General features: G+C 41.3%; 1 protein-coding gene across 1 annotated transcript in view; it reads left to right on the top strand.

Moving 5' to 3' along the window:
* Positions 1–17291, top strand: part of LOC140694965 (trafficking protein particle complex subunit 9-like) — a 53630-nt gene that overhangs the window by 23723 nt on the left and 12616 nt on the right. The window contains exon 2 of the mRNA XM_072957966.1: positions 16138–16208. Within this exon, the coding sequence (XP_072814067.1) occupies positions 16161–16208 (48 nt within the window). The 5' untranslated portion in view covers positions 16138–16160. The remainder of the gene's footprint in view (positions 1–16137; positions 16209–17291) is intronic.

The raw sequence follows: 17291 nt of genomic DNA on the forward strand, positions 1-17291 counted from the left end.
CTCAGCAACTGTTTCAAGTGAAATGCTCTTGTCCAATTTCGGTTAACTCACATTTGCTGATCTCCTGCTTTCATGCTGAGAGCAGTTTCTTTTTCCTCTAATAAAAGTTAGCAATTTGCATTTACTATGGAAGATACTGGCCCAAGGTCCTTTTGTTCTTAAGAGTTTTAACACAATTCACCCATTAAAATGTACATCGGTTTTTACTCTATGCCCAGAATTGTGCATCCCATTCAATCTTAGAATATTTTCATCCCCCCAACAGGAAGCCCTGTACGCATAAACAGACATTCCCATCTTCCCCATCCTCCCCCAGCCCCAAGGAGCCACTTTTCTCTCTGTGGATTTGCCTGTGCTGGACATTTCATGTAAATCGAGTCACTTCATATAAGTGGAAACGTCTATTGTGACTGACTTCTTTCACACTGAGTAACGTTTTCAATATTTGCTCATGTTGTGGCCTTAGTCACTATTCTATGCTATGCTATTGCTGAATAACATTCCACTCTATGGCTGGGCCCCACTGTTTACCCATTCATCAGGTGATACGCATTTGGGTTGTTTCTGTTTTTGGCTGTGATGAGTAATGTCACCGTGAACACTCATGTGGTATTATTTATGTGGATATTTGTTTTCAGTTCTCTTACGTGTGTGCCCAGAGAGCAGAATTGCTGGGTAAGTCAGAAACGAAATGTTCAACTCTCTGAGGCCCTGCCAGGCTGTTTTCCAAAGTGGCCACGCTGTGTTACATCCTCACCAGCAAGGGCTGCGTGCTCCGCTTCCTCTGTGTCCTCTTTAGTGCTTGTTACGCTTTTTTTTTTATTATACCCTATTGTAGTGAGTGTGAAGCGGTTTCTCCTAGTGGTTTTGACTTGATTTCCCTTACAGCTAATGCTATTGAACATCATTACATTGTGCTTTATGGACATTTGTATATTTTCCTTGAAAAATACCTTTTCAGATACTTTATTAACCTTTTAATTGAGTTGCCTTTTTATTGTTGAGTTGTAGGGGTTTTTTTTCTTCATTTTGAGATACAAATTCCTTACCAGATAAGTGATTTGAAAAAATTTTCTCCTCTGTGTTGTTGTTTCACTTTCTGGATGGTGCCCTTTGAAGCAAAGTTTTAAATTTTGATGAACAGCAATTTGTCTCTGTTTTCTTTGTTTCTTGTGCTTTTGGGGTATTATTTAAACTCTGAGGTATTTTATTTAAGCTTTTATATATAAAATAACTTAATTCTTAGGACCGTTATAGGAGATGGGTGCAGTTGTTGTCCCCAGTCTATGGATAGGAGACTGAGATGCAGAAAATTTCACTGAAATATCAGTGTCACATCTACCTAGTGCTGTGGGATTTCAGACCCTCATGTTTGTCCCCAGCATTTGTGATCTTCACCACCATGCTCCACTACTGCCTGGAATTGTTAATGAAAATGACTTTCATTTTTTGATTTCTTGATAGTTTGTTTTCTCATTGGGGACCTCATCTCCTTATTTTCCTTTCGGATATCAGTGTAGATTTATTTTAGGTCTCATGTAGGCAGAAGCATTGCTATCAGTTAACTTCTTTATTACTCACTCTCCAGTGATGATTGTTGCTAGTTGACCTAAACAAGTCATGCTTAAGTCTTTCCTGCTAATGACACTAAAAACAGTCATGACTTATAGAATGCTCAAAGAAAGTACTTGATTGATTTTATTTTGCTACCCAATCAAACCAATCAAGTAAAAACCCCAGTGTTGACACAGACTATAAGCCCTCCAGAATAGGATCACTGTCTTCCTTCTGTTTCATTTACTTGGTCACAGTGTCTGGATAGTGACTTGCTGTCCAGCAGTTTTGTGAGGATATGGTGCTCGTGAATCATTGTAAGGACAGAATTTTGACAACAGGCTGTGTTGTTCATTTCACAAGGGAAAAGATAATATAGAAATACTGCTCAGATCTATTTTAAAATTAAGCTTGGAATTTTGAGAACAATTCAAGAAGCCATACAAAGCTCTTTTTCACTAATTTTAGATCTATCTTAGACACATATGGTTACATAGCAGAGTAAGTTATCAAGTACATTTGACAATAGGAGTGTAATATTGATTATTTGTTTTAGTTGAAATATTCTACCTGGGATAAAGTAATCAGTGCCCATAAATGAACAAATATGTTTGTATTTCTATGCAACATGGGAGCAGAGTTCATGTTTCTATATAATATGTATGACTGTGTGTTTTAATCTGTCTGTCAGTGTTTTTATAGTTTTTCAGCAATGTTGTAACTTCAGAATTCTTCTAACATATTCACTCCCGATACTACTGCAGTTTGTACTGTGTATCCTATCTTATGCATGGGATTCCACTGTCCCCTCAGTGAGGAATTTCCTCTCCTATTGAGCTAGTAGCAGAGTTAAAGGAACAGTGATTTCAAGGCCTTTGCTCTCCACGTGTTCGCAGTTTCCTGTCAATCACGATTTTCTCTTTCTTGTGTTTTCATTGTGCAATTAGAATTTTTGAAAATAATTATTATTATGTTTCACCAGTCTCCCTAGAAAATTGATGTGTTTGTGCTTTTCAGTTTTCAATTTATGAAAATTGTAAATGCAGACTTGTTTTTAAGTAGTCCTTTTTCACTAGATATTTGTTTACCTCTTTATAGTTAAAATAATTTTCCCCAATGAATGAATCGGTGTGCATGTTTTAAAAGATACTTTAGTTTTTATTTTTCTTATTCTAACAGGTATATTCGTTGTACAGAATTTAGAAAATAAGGATAAACACAATAATACCTTAAAAATGGCCTCTAATCTCACTTGTAGATACAGTTGTAATGTTTGAAATTGAGAATTACAAGTCCTCTCACTTTGTTCTACTCTTTCAGGTACGTTTTGGTTACTGAGACTCTCGAATTCCCATATGAATTGTAGCAGAAGCTACTCAGTTATTGCTGAGGAGCCCGCTGGGATTGTGATCAAGACCACGTTGTATGTGTGCTTCACTCTGGGGAGCACTGCCATCCCAAGAATATTGTCATGTGATCCAGGAATTTGCGTGGTTTGTCTTTCCAGGTATTTAGGTCTTCTTTAATTTATTTCAGCAATGTGTATGGTTTACATAGTATTATTTTACTTTAATTTTTGCCTTTATACTGAGGACAATTGTGCAAGGTACCAAGATTAGAATTGTATTATAGCCCCGCAACTTGCTGCCACCATGGACGCTGTGGTCTCTCTTTGCCCTTTGTAAAATCTCGCACAAAATAGGACCTAAGTAACTCTCTCTTGAAAGAATGATTATATGATTGCTGAATGATGCTTGAGAGTCCTTGTGATGATGTCTCTTTCCCAGACTTTCCCCTCTTCTTAAATATGCCCTTTCTCTTCCTTTCCTCCAGCCTGGGTTTCAGCCTGCCTGTGGCATTGATTTCCCTTGTCTGTGGACTCTTCTTTTCACTAGTTCATGATAATGTTACATGTCGGCTGTGGAAACTTGCTAGATGTCAAGAAAGAGCAAATCCATTGCATGCTAGTATTTTTAGAGTGTGTTATTGAATTATCAATTGAAATTAAATCAGGCTGACCCATTGAGCCATCCCCTGAGCTCTTTTTGCCTTCCTACAGGTGATACTGCTCTCGTTGCTGCATGTGCCCTTCCCCCAGACTTAGTTTTGGAGTTGAGTAAATCACCATCACTGGAGCCCTCTCTTTAAAAGATGAAGAGAACATTTGCTCCTTCTCCCTGCTTGGGGACTTGGATGAGATGAGGTAACAGATAAAGAATGAAGCCCCACCTCATTCTGACCACTGCTCTTTCCGTTCATTTCTCCAGGGGAAGAGTACAATTCAAAAATATAAAGATTGTGAGCTAATGAAATATACAAGACAACCGATCATTTATTAAATGCACTTTCATGCCAGAAACAAATGTATTATACACACAAAAAGCACATAAATTACGGTAGTACTGTGGTTACAAACGTGGGCCGAGTTCGAGTCCTGCTCTGGAGTGACAAGTCCTGTGAAATGGAGAACTTGTAGGTCGGCTTAGCCTCTCCCGGACTTTTTCTTTCCTGCAGAGACAGGGCTCGCTAGTCATCCCTCCCCCGTAGAGGTGCTGTGGGTTGTAAACGACGCGCGTGGGCAGGCCAAGCACAGCTGCTCGTTCCTCGTAAGTGCAGGATAGCACAGCTTTTGCGGTTACGGCTTTATGATCGCACCGTGTAGACCCTCAGTGCTCCGAAGGGATGTCTTGCGGATTGGAGATGGGATTCTCACTTCTGTAAATACCCAAAGATTGTGTTATTGAGCCTTGCTGATATAAATCTATTCTTTAGAAAGTAGATAATGTAGATATATTTTTCAAACATGCATGCTTTTTTCTTTTATTATTTATACTTCTACCCTCTCATCACGTGGTGTGACTTTTGATGGAATCCAGCAAACAGTCCTAAGCCACCTGCCTCTTCACACTTCTTCGTGATGGTTTTCTTCCTTGACTAGAAGAGGGTTTTGCATAGGAAATTTTGTTTGCTCCCCTTCTCTTGGAGTCTCCCTGTTTGTCTGCCCATCTCTCACCTGTCCATCTGTCCATTTCTCTACCCACTCATTCTTCTGACTTGTTCCAAGAAGCACTTCAGGCAGCTTACAGAAGAACAGATACCAAATAAACAGGTGAGAAAATGGGGCCAAGTTCACAAATTGATGCTCGGAGTTGAGCCTGTGTGAGAGTTGCAGGCGTGAGACACACGCCTCTGCCTTGTGACTTATAAGATAGACAGCATCAATGTGCCTGAGGCTCCCAGCACACACAGGGAAGCAGGGTTTGTGGGAGATGCTCACTGGCTGTGAAATAAATAAGTGGCTTAGGAGAAGCCCAGCCTTTCCAAATACTAAGACTTAGGAGAATATTTTGAGTGTCTTCCAAAATCTGAGTATTGCATCTTTTCTTTTTCAGAGTTTTATGTATAGTTGGTTAACATTCTATAACTGGAAATTTCTCCAAAACTGCTGCCCACGTGAGTCCCATGACTCGGGAATGGGGTGGTTCTGCTCATTGACGGGTGTTGGCCAGAAACGGAAAATGACAGCCTCCAAGGAGCCTGGGATTAAGCAGTTATGTTTTGTCAGTGCTGTAGATTTCAGAAAATGCTTTTACCATTTCTCTCCATCTGAGGAAGCAGCGTGCTCTCTTCCCAGCATCAGGAGTTCAGGGTCTCGGGATGGTGGGGGCTGACTGCACTGCCGTAAAGACAGCTGAGCTAGTCACTGCATGTGTGGTGCTTTCACGTAGTGCATTTCATGTTTTTTAAAAGGTTTCAACATGTAGTTAATTAACTGAGTTAATTAACATTTAATAAATATGAGGCTTTTTTGAAAAGACAGTTATAGGCAGAATATAAGTTGTGAACACTTTAAAAATGGCTTCATTACTGAAATTTCAGTAAGGAAGATTCAGTTTATCTTATTTATGCCTCTCTTTAAAAGTAACAAAGAAACAAGACAGAAAAAGCAGAGGATTACTTCTGTTCTTCCTCTCGGCTTGCAGGTGCCCTCACCTCCAGTGGCATCCATCCAGACACCAGCACTGACACTGGCCGTGCTCAGAAATGCCTCAGCCCTGAAGACACAACTGACAAATGGAAGGGAGCCGCGTCCTGTTACAGCGGGTGCTCTCACTTTGTGGGTCCTTATGTAACTGCGTGGTGTTATTCAGGATCGCCCTTTCTACACTCTGTGACGGTGCTGCGGTGTCTCCTAGTTATTTGTTTCTGTAACTACTCATGTATTTTTTCCAATGTGTGTTACTAGACATCTAAAAATGCATTTTTCAGATGAAAAATAATGTGTATTTAATATAAAATTCTGAAAAAAGGGTCAAAGGGTCTATCCTGTTCCCAGTATTCAGAGATAATAATTAACACTTTAAAATCTATTTTCTGTTCTTTTCATCAGTGTGTATTACCTCTGTCATAAAAACCAGCAAGCACTGTGTGCCTGTTTGCTGTGTGGAGACCTCCATTTTCCATTCAGCTTATGACAATATTTTTTACAGTATTCTATCTCCGCTGGCATGATTTTTAATGACCATTATAGCATTCTGTCTTGTGGAGTCCTCGTCCATTTTACTTTGGACTTAAGTAAACTTTTATATTCCAAGTAAACTTAACTGGAATACTGAAAAGAGAACTGTGGTGGTACCGAAAGTCCCCTACTTCCCTTCCCCTTTTTTCCTGAGAGTAAAAGCTGCTGACAATGTGGAGTATATATTTCATGACCTTTATGTCTTTGTCATATATATATACACACATACATACACGTATATGAGAAATCTATGTATATGTGTGTGTATATATGCTTTATTGAAAAATAAGGCCATACTATATGTTTTCTGTAGCTCGGTTTATACACTAACGTATATATCATAGACCTCCTCCCACTCCAGGCTCACCCGGTCCTTTCAGATAGAGTAAAGGGGTCTCCTGATGTGCAGGTTTGGTCTCTTGTGTAACACCTTTCGTGGGAGAGTACTGTGGACAAGGCCTTGGACCACGCTGAAACGCTGCAACTTTAGTGCCCACAGCTCTCCGTGATTTACCGCATCATTGTCTTGATGGTGAACACTTAAGTTTTCTCCATTTTCCACTGTCAGAAATGGTGTTTGACTGGCATCCTTCTTGTACAAACATTCCTGTGATCTTGTATGAGTATTCCTTTAGCTAAGGTTTCTGGAAATTTAGTCCTTGGATGTGACAACTTCATACATCACAGGATGCTTTCAAGTGAATCTTGAAATTCCTTCTCCTGTGGGGAATGAAAAGATGTAGAATAACTTATGTAACCAATTCTCTATCACTGGATATGATTTCACTTCAGCATTTCTTCCCACCATTGTAAACAGTGCTGTGCAAATGTTCTGATGAGTACATCTTTTTGAACTGATGTTTTCTAAATGTAACGATTCCTAAAAGTGGAGTTCAGCCTGTGTGCACACACGTTTTTCAGAGTTTACATATCCATTGACATGTCATCCTCCAAAAGATCGCTCACAGTTTGTTGTCTCAAAGATGGACACTAGCTATAATATCTTTTAAACATATTTGCCAATATGACGAGCAAAATGATTTTCATTATTTTAGTTTGCACTTGATGACCAGTGAGGTTTTGAGAATTTTTCACTCATTAGCCATCTGACTTTTAAAAAGTGAATGATCCCTTTTGTCCTTTGCAAACATTTAAGTGGGGGAGCTTCTTGCTGCTTTGTGACAGCTCAATGTGTATTATGAACATTAACCCCTTGTCTTCATCAACATGTATCAGAGAGCTTTTACTTGTCATTTCTTGCCTTTCATTTTGTTCAGTTGGTTCATTATTGTTGTGGCCCAAAATAATCTTAAGATAGTAAATGTCTTCTTTTTGGGTTTTATTCTTAGAAATGCTTTCTTATAATGGTATAAATTTCTTCTGTAGGTTTTTTTAATCTCTAAGATGGAGATGATAATGGTACTTGTTACAGTGAGGAGAAGCTGAATTGATATGAGCAAAGAGTTGTATTTGCTCTTATTAGTACTTTCTAATATTTACATCATTTTCTGTAATTTTTCTTGTGGTCATTTTGACGGGAATAGAATTTGTTTTTTCCAGGTATTCTCTGATTGTAACAAGACAATTATTAAATTCATACTTTGGTTTTTAATTTGAAATCCCACCTGTAAAAAATACTTATGTATACTAGAGTCTCTTTTTGAGCTCATGATTTAATTCTGTCAATCTTACTTTCTTACTCTAGCACTATATCTTACATATTGTAAAAATTTATTTAATATATTACAGTGCGAATTTTTTGATTCTTTTTTCGATCCCTAAATTTCTTGGCTTGTATTATGACTTTATTATTCCTGAAGAATTCTAATATAATTTTTTCAAGTTAAAAAAAAACAGATAAGTGTTGTCATGGGATTTTTTAGTAATTTTGAATTATCTTTAGGAGAACGTACATCTTTAAAACTGCTTTCCTCCATACAAAAGGTTGATGTCTCTACTTTCACACTTTTACTTTACCCCTCAGTACAGTCCTGTACTTTCTCCATGTACAACATGGGCATTGTTTTTGAGTTTATTCCAGATTATTGTTGATGTTTTTGTTAATTTTTTAAGTGAGAAATTTTTGCTATTATATTTTTTAACTGTTAAAACTGACACCTAGGAAGGCAGATTCGGTTTGTAAATACTCACTGTGTAACTTCTCATTTAAAATTGTAAGTATTAAGTATTGTTACAGAATCCTTTCTTTTCTGTTTTTAAAAATTTGTTTCCAAGTTTCTCAAAATGGTCATAGCTAAGTAGTATAGGTGGGGAGACAGATGGAGAGAGGTAGTGTGGCTCATGTACAAACTGGGAGCACTTTCATGGCTGCCTTTATGCTGGAAAAGCTGATAAACAGTCCAGCTTAAACCAGGGTGGCTTTGTATGCACTTGAAATCCAGCTTTCCTGCCTGTATGGTGAAGCCTGGTAGGCGTGGCAGGTAGATGATCAAGGTCGAATGGAGGTTATTGGCTGCACAGAGCGCTGTGTCTGAGAACTGGAGACCATCACCATGGGAAATGCTTGGTGCCAGGAACAATGCAGAGGAGCTGGGGAACCTTGTGTTAAGGATTTTCCAGCCCTGGGAGTGGGAATATCAGACTCTGCATTCAGATCTGAGTTTGAATTCATCCTCTTTAGTTTACTTGTCCTCTGACTTTTGTCAAGCTATATACCGTCTTTCACTTCCTGTTTTCTTGTCTCTCAAATTAGGAGAATTACATCCTGCTGCTAGAGTGTTTGATCAGGTTAAATAATTTGTGTCTATAAGATGTCACATACAGTCACAAGCTCAGTGAGAAATGGGCTGTCGCCTGTTCTTCTGCAGCTCAGTGCTTGACAAGACATGGGGGAAAGCCAGTCCCTAATTTGTGTGTGATGCAAGTAGGAACAAAATTAATGTCTTGCCTTTCCCTAGCAGTATTCTTACAGCTTTGCTTCATTTACTTCTTTCCTCCTTTCCTTTCCCCTTTCCCATCCTCCACCAAAAGAGCCTCTCAGAAAAATAGATTCAAATTACTTTAAAGGTTGGCTCATCCTCATGAAATGATAGTATCTTAAAAAAAACTGTGCAAATCCCAGAATATATTTTATATGATTTACACACACACATGTGCGTGCAAACACACACACACACAAAATCAGTCTACCTCCCACTTACAGAGGGAGAAGGTCCACTTTTTCTGAGTTTTCATTCACAGGGAGTGAGAACAATGTCTCTTACACAGACTTTCACCAGGCTTCGTGCATGGTGTTTTTAATTGAATTTCTGTTTGTGGCCATAGATATAGTCTCCTAATAGAAGAGAGAAAGTGGAGACATAGACATTCCGCTGAGATATTGGTGTCATCATATTTTAGTTGTAAAGGACTTAAGACAGCATAGAGTCGCAACATTTTATGGGTGAGAATCCATGATGTTGTAACTTAGACAAAAACCTGGGTCTTCTGCCATCTTGTCCACGCGGGTGAAGAGGCAACTGGGCAGGGGATAGTAGGGATCCTTCCTGCTTCACTTCCATGTTCTTGCTAGTTTTCATTTCAGCTGCCTTTAGTTTATGTTCATGAGGCCACTCATGGGAAGGTCACTCTGTCCTGATAGATTGAGTTTCTTATCAGCGAAAAGCTCTGGACCCACTCATATTTCCCAGAGTTTTCTGCTGACCTGCTGACACTTTATATAATTGAGACCTAAGAAACTACTGAATATAAAATCCTTATTGTTATCGTTTCCCCTCGAGTTCCATAGGAATGGGGTGCTGTCTCAGGCTGTCTAAAGCCAGATCTGAACAAAGATAGGGTGATGGGCTGTGCTGCTGGACCTACACAGTCGAAGGGGATTTCCACCTTAGCTTTATAATCAGGCAGATTAGTTCAAATCTTGCCTTTACCAATTATTATCTTTGTGTCTTGGGGGAGAAACTGTACTTTTTTGTGTCCAAATTTGTTTATCTGTAAATAAGTTCAGTATTTATTTTAAGGTTTCTGTTTTAGAATTGAATGAGCTAATTCATTCATTTATACCTAAAATAGTGATCGCATGGTTCTATGCTGGTGCCTTGGTAGTTGATTACTAAGGGAATCGGCAGTGAGAATGGAGGTGGGGGACCCCTGGATAATAGAGCTTATATTCCAGGATATGCTTGTAAAAGACTGGATGTGCAGTAGATTTTTAGTAAATATCTACTCCTTTCCTAATCTGCATTGATTGTTTATATATCTTTATACAAATATATTAACAATTTTTATTGCAATTTAAATATTTTTGTAGTATTTACATTATGTAGCTATAAAAATACATGAAATAAAATGATTTGACTTTTATTTTCTTTTCAATAAGCAAAACAAAATAAAATAGAAAAGAAAAAAGTCTTGAGGGAGTAGAAATAATTTTATTTCTGTGGAATCAATTCCGTATAATAGGTCTTTGTCATGTTGTTAAACAGCATATAAAATTGATAGGTTGTGACATACTGGAAATGAGGAAACAGTGGAGACATACCACCTCTAATGCAGTCATTTTGTTACCAAGTCCAAACTCGTTCTGCTTGCTGCATGACAGGCCAATAAATGGGGAGATGAGATGTTGGAGTAAGGAATAGTGACTTCATTTGAAAATCTGGCAGACCCAGAAAATGGCATATTGATATCCAGTAGAACTGTTTTCCCCAAAGCAGAATTCAGTCTCCTTTTATACTAAAAAGCGGCGGGGATGTGGTTGGTTGTTGCAAACTTCTCGCTGTACGAATTGTTTGTCCTTGGAATCCTTTGTTCCTGCAGCTGTCCATGGTGGGTCAAATTAAGGTGCCCCCGTAAAACCTCCAAATAAAAGAAAGGTTATTATCTATTTTGCAACTTGCCATCTGTACATAAGTGTAGAAGAGCTAATATCCTTAAAGATCAGAGCCCGGAGAATAGGTTGTCCTGGATATTTCAGGCTAAAGGCAACTTTTTTTTACAAAAGGTGCAGAGATAGCAAGTCGGAGCCTAGAAAATAAGGTACAGGTTTAAAGCCAAACGAACACATCTAACATGGAGTCAAATTTGTTCTTTTCTTTTACAATTTCTTTTTCTAACTCATAAATAATTTTAGTAAGAAACATGAGAAATTTTTTTTATTTTTGCTTCTTAATAACGGATTACAACTACACTTTGGTGAGCAGGGATGCTGTGCGTGCCTTGGGGTCACAGCAAACTCTTGTTGGGGGTGGTCGACCCTGTAACATACCTGATGTCCCTTGAGTGTTGGTGAGGGTCCCCCTAACCAGGGGCTCTCTTCAGGAACCACCATATGGGCATTGACCTCTGGAGACCTCTTTCTCAGCTGCAGGAAATTTTTTCAGATTTTGTGATGGAAAAATCTCTCCAGCTGCAGATAATCAGGGAATAAAGGAAGAGGAAAAGGGCTTGAAGTAGAGTAGAAGAGAAGGACAGAATATCAGGGAGCGTGGGGGCTTGGCAGCGGGGCCTCGGGAGAGAGAGGAGCAGAGGTGTGGAGGGTCCCGGCTACGGAACTAGCTCCTGCACCTTTCCCCGCACCCAAGCCACACAGCTTTTAATTGGGCCCAGGACTCCCTCCTGTCTGGATGTCACCCTGGGCAGAACTTTGAGAATCGAAGCTAAGGGGTGGTCAACACTCACCTAGGGGGTCACTGAGGACTTTGCTCAAGTCCACATTGACTTTTCCAGTCATGTGCCTTCACCTGTTCTTTATCTCAGGATCTGAGAAGCAGGAGCAAGGAACTCATGGAGAGATCCAGGAAGATATCTGACTGTGTTAAGAGACGACATCCACAGTGACACGTGGAGCGAAGACACTTGCAGTAAAGTAAAATAACTTCACAACTATTGCATCAGAGCTGCAAGTGTGAGAGAACCTAAGCCTGTCTCAGAGTGCAGGGGACAAGAGAAAAGGAATGGTAAAATTACCACTGACATTTGAAATTTTGTTAAAAAGAATGCTACTATTAATTGTATCACTTGAATGTATGCAGGTGTTTTTCTATGAGCATTCATAGGTTCACAAAACCCCACCAGCCACTCTTGCTCCCATCTGGTGTGGGCTTTCTCAAGCACAGTGCCCTTCCTGCTTGGGTGGGCCACGCTGCTGGTCCTCGCCTGGGGCCGGACTGCTACAGGACACTGAGTCCCCAAGGCACGACCTGGGATACATGACAGGAACATCTCTGCTCTTGGCTGAGGGCCTCCGTTTCCCCCTGCAGTGTAAGAATGCCGGTGACTCAGTTAGAAGCATGCATCCAAGCCATCCTTCCGTGTCATCACCATCTAGAAGCGGTGCCTGAATATTCTGAATTTCTGCAGAATGTTGTTTACAATCACCTTGAACAAGTGAGTGTGTGTCCTCTTTCAAGTGGAGGAATTACTGCCGTTTTCCTGGAACTTACTCACCAGTAGTCCATCTGATTTTTCTGTGCTAGGATTCAGTATAGCCTGCTAATAACTCTGCAGTCAGATCTTGAAACCCTGATGAAGAGGATTATTTATTTTCTTTCCTTATATGATAGTATTTTACTTTCAAAATTCTGAGTTTTCTGTTCTTGGAGGAATTTTTTTGGGGTTTGGAGAAACAACTTTGCTCTTACCATCTTTGTGACCTGTTGCTATATGCGTCTCACCTGTCTTCTGTCACTTGTGAGGCGGTTCCATTTGTGACCCTGTCCGGGTTATTCATGTTATAAAACATAAAATCTGTAAAAGTACAGAACCCTTTAACTCCGAAGACATTCCACAAATACTCCTTTAATCTGGGTGTGGTTTTAACAAGACACAAACTTTAGAACATATACTTGCAGGTTGCCAGTGCAAAATCCCCAAATGAATAGTCTAGCTCAACATCTAAAATCTTTCTTATCTACCTTGGATATGTATGGATAAGTGAAGCAGTTTGCTAAGAACCCAAGACCAGGTTTAGGATACAGGCTGATGTAGCTCAGCGGGTCCTCCCAAGCTGATGCTCTGCCAGAGAGTGGGGTTGAGGGGAGAGGGCGTGCCCTGCCCTCCCTGAGCTGACAGTTTCATGGCAAACACCTTCACGAGGTGAAGAAATTGGAGTTTCTTCTATGAACAGTGGGTCTGAAAAGAGCCCAAAAAGCATGGGAGTGACACAATCCCATTTGTCTCAAGTAGGGGAGAGTGGCTGTGGGGCCACTTGGGAGACTCCTGAGTCCAGGTGGGCAGTGTTGGTGGCTTCCACTTGATCGGTAGGATAGTGGGTAAAAGCGAACAGATTGAAGGCATGTTTAGATGGTAAAAAGAAAGATTTAAAGCTGTCTGTGAAGGTAGGATGGAGTAAGGCCCAGGTTTCTGGGTGGATTAATGAGTTAAATGATGGTCCTGCTGTGCTCTGAGGAGGGAAAGCTGCAGAGGGATTTCTGGGGGAAAACTGATGAGTTCAGCTGTGGGTAAAGTGAAAGGTTGTTAGATGTGTGGTCTGGGATCTCAGGTGAGAGCCAGTAGTGAGTAGGGGGAGGGGAGAGAGACTTTCAAATAATTTTATCTTGTGAACATACATATAAGGATGAGTAATGACACACTTAACCCCTCTATATTCTGTATTTAAAACCCAGTAACATTTTGCTATATTGGTTGCAGGGGTTCTTAATTTTTTAATACAAATAAAATAAATAGAAACAAAATAGTGGAGTTAATGAATATCTTAGAGTTGATGTGTGTCCTTGTGTGTATTTTGATTTCTCATCTTTATAAACATAATCTACAAAAAGTTAACTTGCTTAGAATAAGAGTTAAACACAGGGACATGACACACTCTGTTGGGGGTTGAAGGTGATATCTTTGGCAAATTATATTGCCTCTCTTTGCCTTTGTTGCATCTTCTGTGAATGCCCCCGTGCCCCACATCACAGCTGATTTCCTAGACTAGAAGTTGGGAGGGAGGCTGCTAAAGGGAGTAAGAGGTGGCAACTGCTAGGAACAAAGAAGACAAAGACAAAAACAGATTAAAGCCGAGAAACTGAGTCCTAATACCCTCAAAGGAAAAATAATCCCGCAGTGTTTGGAGCCACTTATCGTAAGGGAAACAAAATCACGTGGATCCAAATCTCTTGAGCATATGTATATTGTGGGTGGGAGGGTATCATCAGAAAAGGGTTGAGAAGAGGCTTTTTGGTTTCCCTTAACGTTTTCAGTAAGAATGGGGTGCAGAAGCAAAATCCACCCGCTACACAGTAGAAGGTGTTGTTTTGTGCGAAACTGACCAGTTTGGAAACCAGTCATCAGTGGTGCTGGGAAATGAAGAGGCTTCTGGATTGGGTGGGGCACTTGCTGTGACTTCCAGGTGACCTGCTGGCTGGGGTCTGTGAGGCAGGCAGTAGGTTTGCAGTGTGACCTGGGCATAATCCCTGGCTCTGAGGCTGCTGGTCTGACTAGCAGACCTGGGCAGATGCAGTCCTATTGGGGCATCTCGCGATGTGGCCTGGGACACCTGCCATGCTGAGGGCGAGAGGAGGGATCCCCTAAGGGGGTGTCCCTGTGAAGAGTAGAAACGTCCTCCTGCAGGGGAGGAAGAGCCTCTGAGCAGCGGGCCGGATGCACAGGCAAGAGCAGCCTGAACACGGAGATTTCGGGGACCTGGAAGTCATAAAGTGGCCCGAACAGCCTTGTTCCTGAGAAACTGGAGGGAAAAGATGCTGCAAATGCAGGCTAATTTCAGACCCTGTGGTGGGTCATGAGTGATAGGAAAGAACTGGTCAGGCAGGCACGAAAGAACCCTGTGGTTGTCCCAGTTGGGGCGTCACACCAGAGGGAGGAGCAGAGTTATAGACTTTGTCACTTTTTATCTGTGTGACTTTGAACAATAACACCCCACCTCTCTCTATATATATCTTCATCTGTAAAGTGACAGAGTGACAACTCGTGTCATCAGAAGGCTTAGTTTAGCTCTGATCCTCATTGTCCAGTCCTGTCAGTGCTGCCCTGCAAGGTTCTGCAGTGGGTGCTCTTACCCTGAGATGGGAGGGCGTAGAAGGGCATTGTAGCACCCGAGGGCAGGAAGGGGTTGCTTTAAAAGCAGACATGTAGCCTCCTGCAGCTGCAGACCTACAGGCAGTTTGGTTTATGGTCGTGGAGAGGACTTTGGAGGTCTTAGCATCGTCTTAAGACTTGTTTTCCCTTGGGGACCTGATTTGCCTTTGCAGATTAATGTTGAAGATTTGGGCTTCTGGCAAAGCTGTTTTCAGAGATGGGTATATATGTAACATATAGTATAAAATGAAAGGTTTTACTTAATATTTGGGACTTTGTAGCTGTAGGGAACAGCTCTGTTGGCCTGGTTTCCACGGAGGACACTAGCGGTCGTCAGAGCGTGCGGGAGGGCAGGCAGCCTGCAGTGCTGCTGCGGGGGTTCTCCCCAGCAGGACGCTCTGCTGAGTTGACTCTTCTCTGAGTTTGGTTGCCAGAGGAGCAGACAGCAAAGTAATGAGTCCTGGTGGGATTGTATAATGACAGGAAGAAAGAGGGAGCCGTAGTTCTTAGGGACTAGTACACTCTTTTGGTTCCTGATCCAGTGTGTCCCATTACACAATTGATGAGTTGTGTCTATTCTGGGACTTGATTGAAATAAACGTGCAGCCTGAATATTAAGAGTTATGTTTTATTTGTCAGAAGGACTCGAGCCAGGATGACCGCCTCTCAGAACACTCTGAGGGACTGCTCGCAAGAGTAGGGGAGAAGCTAGGTTTATATAGGAGCTTTACAACAAAGACCAGGTAGTCAGAACAATAAAACATTGCTTGTTATCTAAAGAAAGCCAGGTATCTCAAGTTCATGAATTTAATGCTTTTCAATATATGGGAGGAAGCCAACATTTGGGCTGACTGAATATATACTTTAGACAAGCACCTAGCTATCTAGGGCCAGTAATCTGTCCTTTCTTATTCTGAGTCTGCTCAGAGGGCACCGTTGTGAATGGCTGCAGGCCTGTCTTCACTGGGGGGCGGCGGCAGCCGCTGATGACTTGTTTTCAGCATTCTTTGTTTAGTGACATGGTTGCAATATTTTCATTCAATTTGTAGTGTTTTCATTCACAGAAAATTATGGTATTACCCTGATTATGGATAATCTGGAAGCTTGGAATGGAACCGAGATGGAATTACTGCAGGTAACTTCTACTTTAATAAGCCATGTGTAAACATGAACACAGAGGAAGCATACAAAAGGATTCGGTGGTGAATGGGAAGGGTTTCTGCATGTTACAGGAGAAGGCAAGGCAGAATTCTTCTTCTTTTTGGGCAGGTATGTGAGTCCAACTTTCCTTTCTGAAGTGCTTTCGGAGAACTGTTTATGGTAATGAACCAACATTGACAAACGGTGACACACATTGCATTTAAGAGCTGGTTGGCTTCAACTTGGGTATTGGACAGGTGGAATTCATAGGCAGTGGTCAGGTGGATGGGACAGAGATGGAGCCCAGGCCTGGGCCCATATTCAGGTTGAAATCGCCATTTACTCACCATAGCGCCTTGGACTTGAATGTAACCTCTCTTAAACTGATGGTGAGTCTGTGAAATGGGCATGATAATATTCGTTACTTCCTGGGCTTGTTGTAAGTTCTGAAGATTATTATAGCACACATGAAGCACTTAACACACTGACACTTAGCAGTGTACACTTTGTTCGACCACCACGCTTGGTGTGTGTCAGAGCCTTAAAGGCAGCATGTGTCTGTTTAGGATGCACTGGTAGCCCCTTGGCTACTTTGTGAATATGGTGATTTCCTTTAATACTTGTAACTCTGTGTGCCATGGGCAGTTATTTTTATGGACAGATGAGGAATCTCAGGGTAAAAAAGACTGTGTAATTTGCCCAAAGTCAGACCATAATTTTGTGTGCAGGGGCCTCGGTTCAGCATGGGCTCCTGGGCCTTCTGCTCTCTCCGTTCAGCACCAGAGCCAGATGTGGGCTCGGTTGTTTCCCAGCCCAGAATATCCGGCAGGCCACAAGACACATCTGGTCCTGTGCTGCTTGAGCAAAATCTCCGGAGGAGAGGCAGTTACAAAAGGGATAAACATAAAAACAGACGACAGCAAATTGTGATCAGCTCTGAGAAGGAAAGGAACACGTCTGGCCGTGCAGAGCTGGGAGCTTTCCCGTCGGGGCTGCTCTGGGGGCGCTCATCTCAGCTAAACAAGCTGTGCTGCTGCACCAAGGCAGGAAGGCAGGGCGCGTGTGGCCAGGTAGACAG

Source organism: Vicugna pacos, unplaced genomic scaffold (genome assembly GCF_048564905.1).
Source record: "Vicugna pacos unplaced genomic scaffold, VicPac4 scaffold_114, whole genome shotgun sequence".
NCBI lineage: Eukaryota > Metazoa > Chordata > Mammalia > Artiodactyla > Camelidae > Vicugna > Vicugna pacos.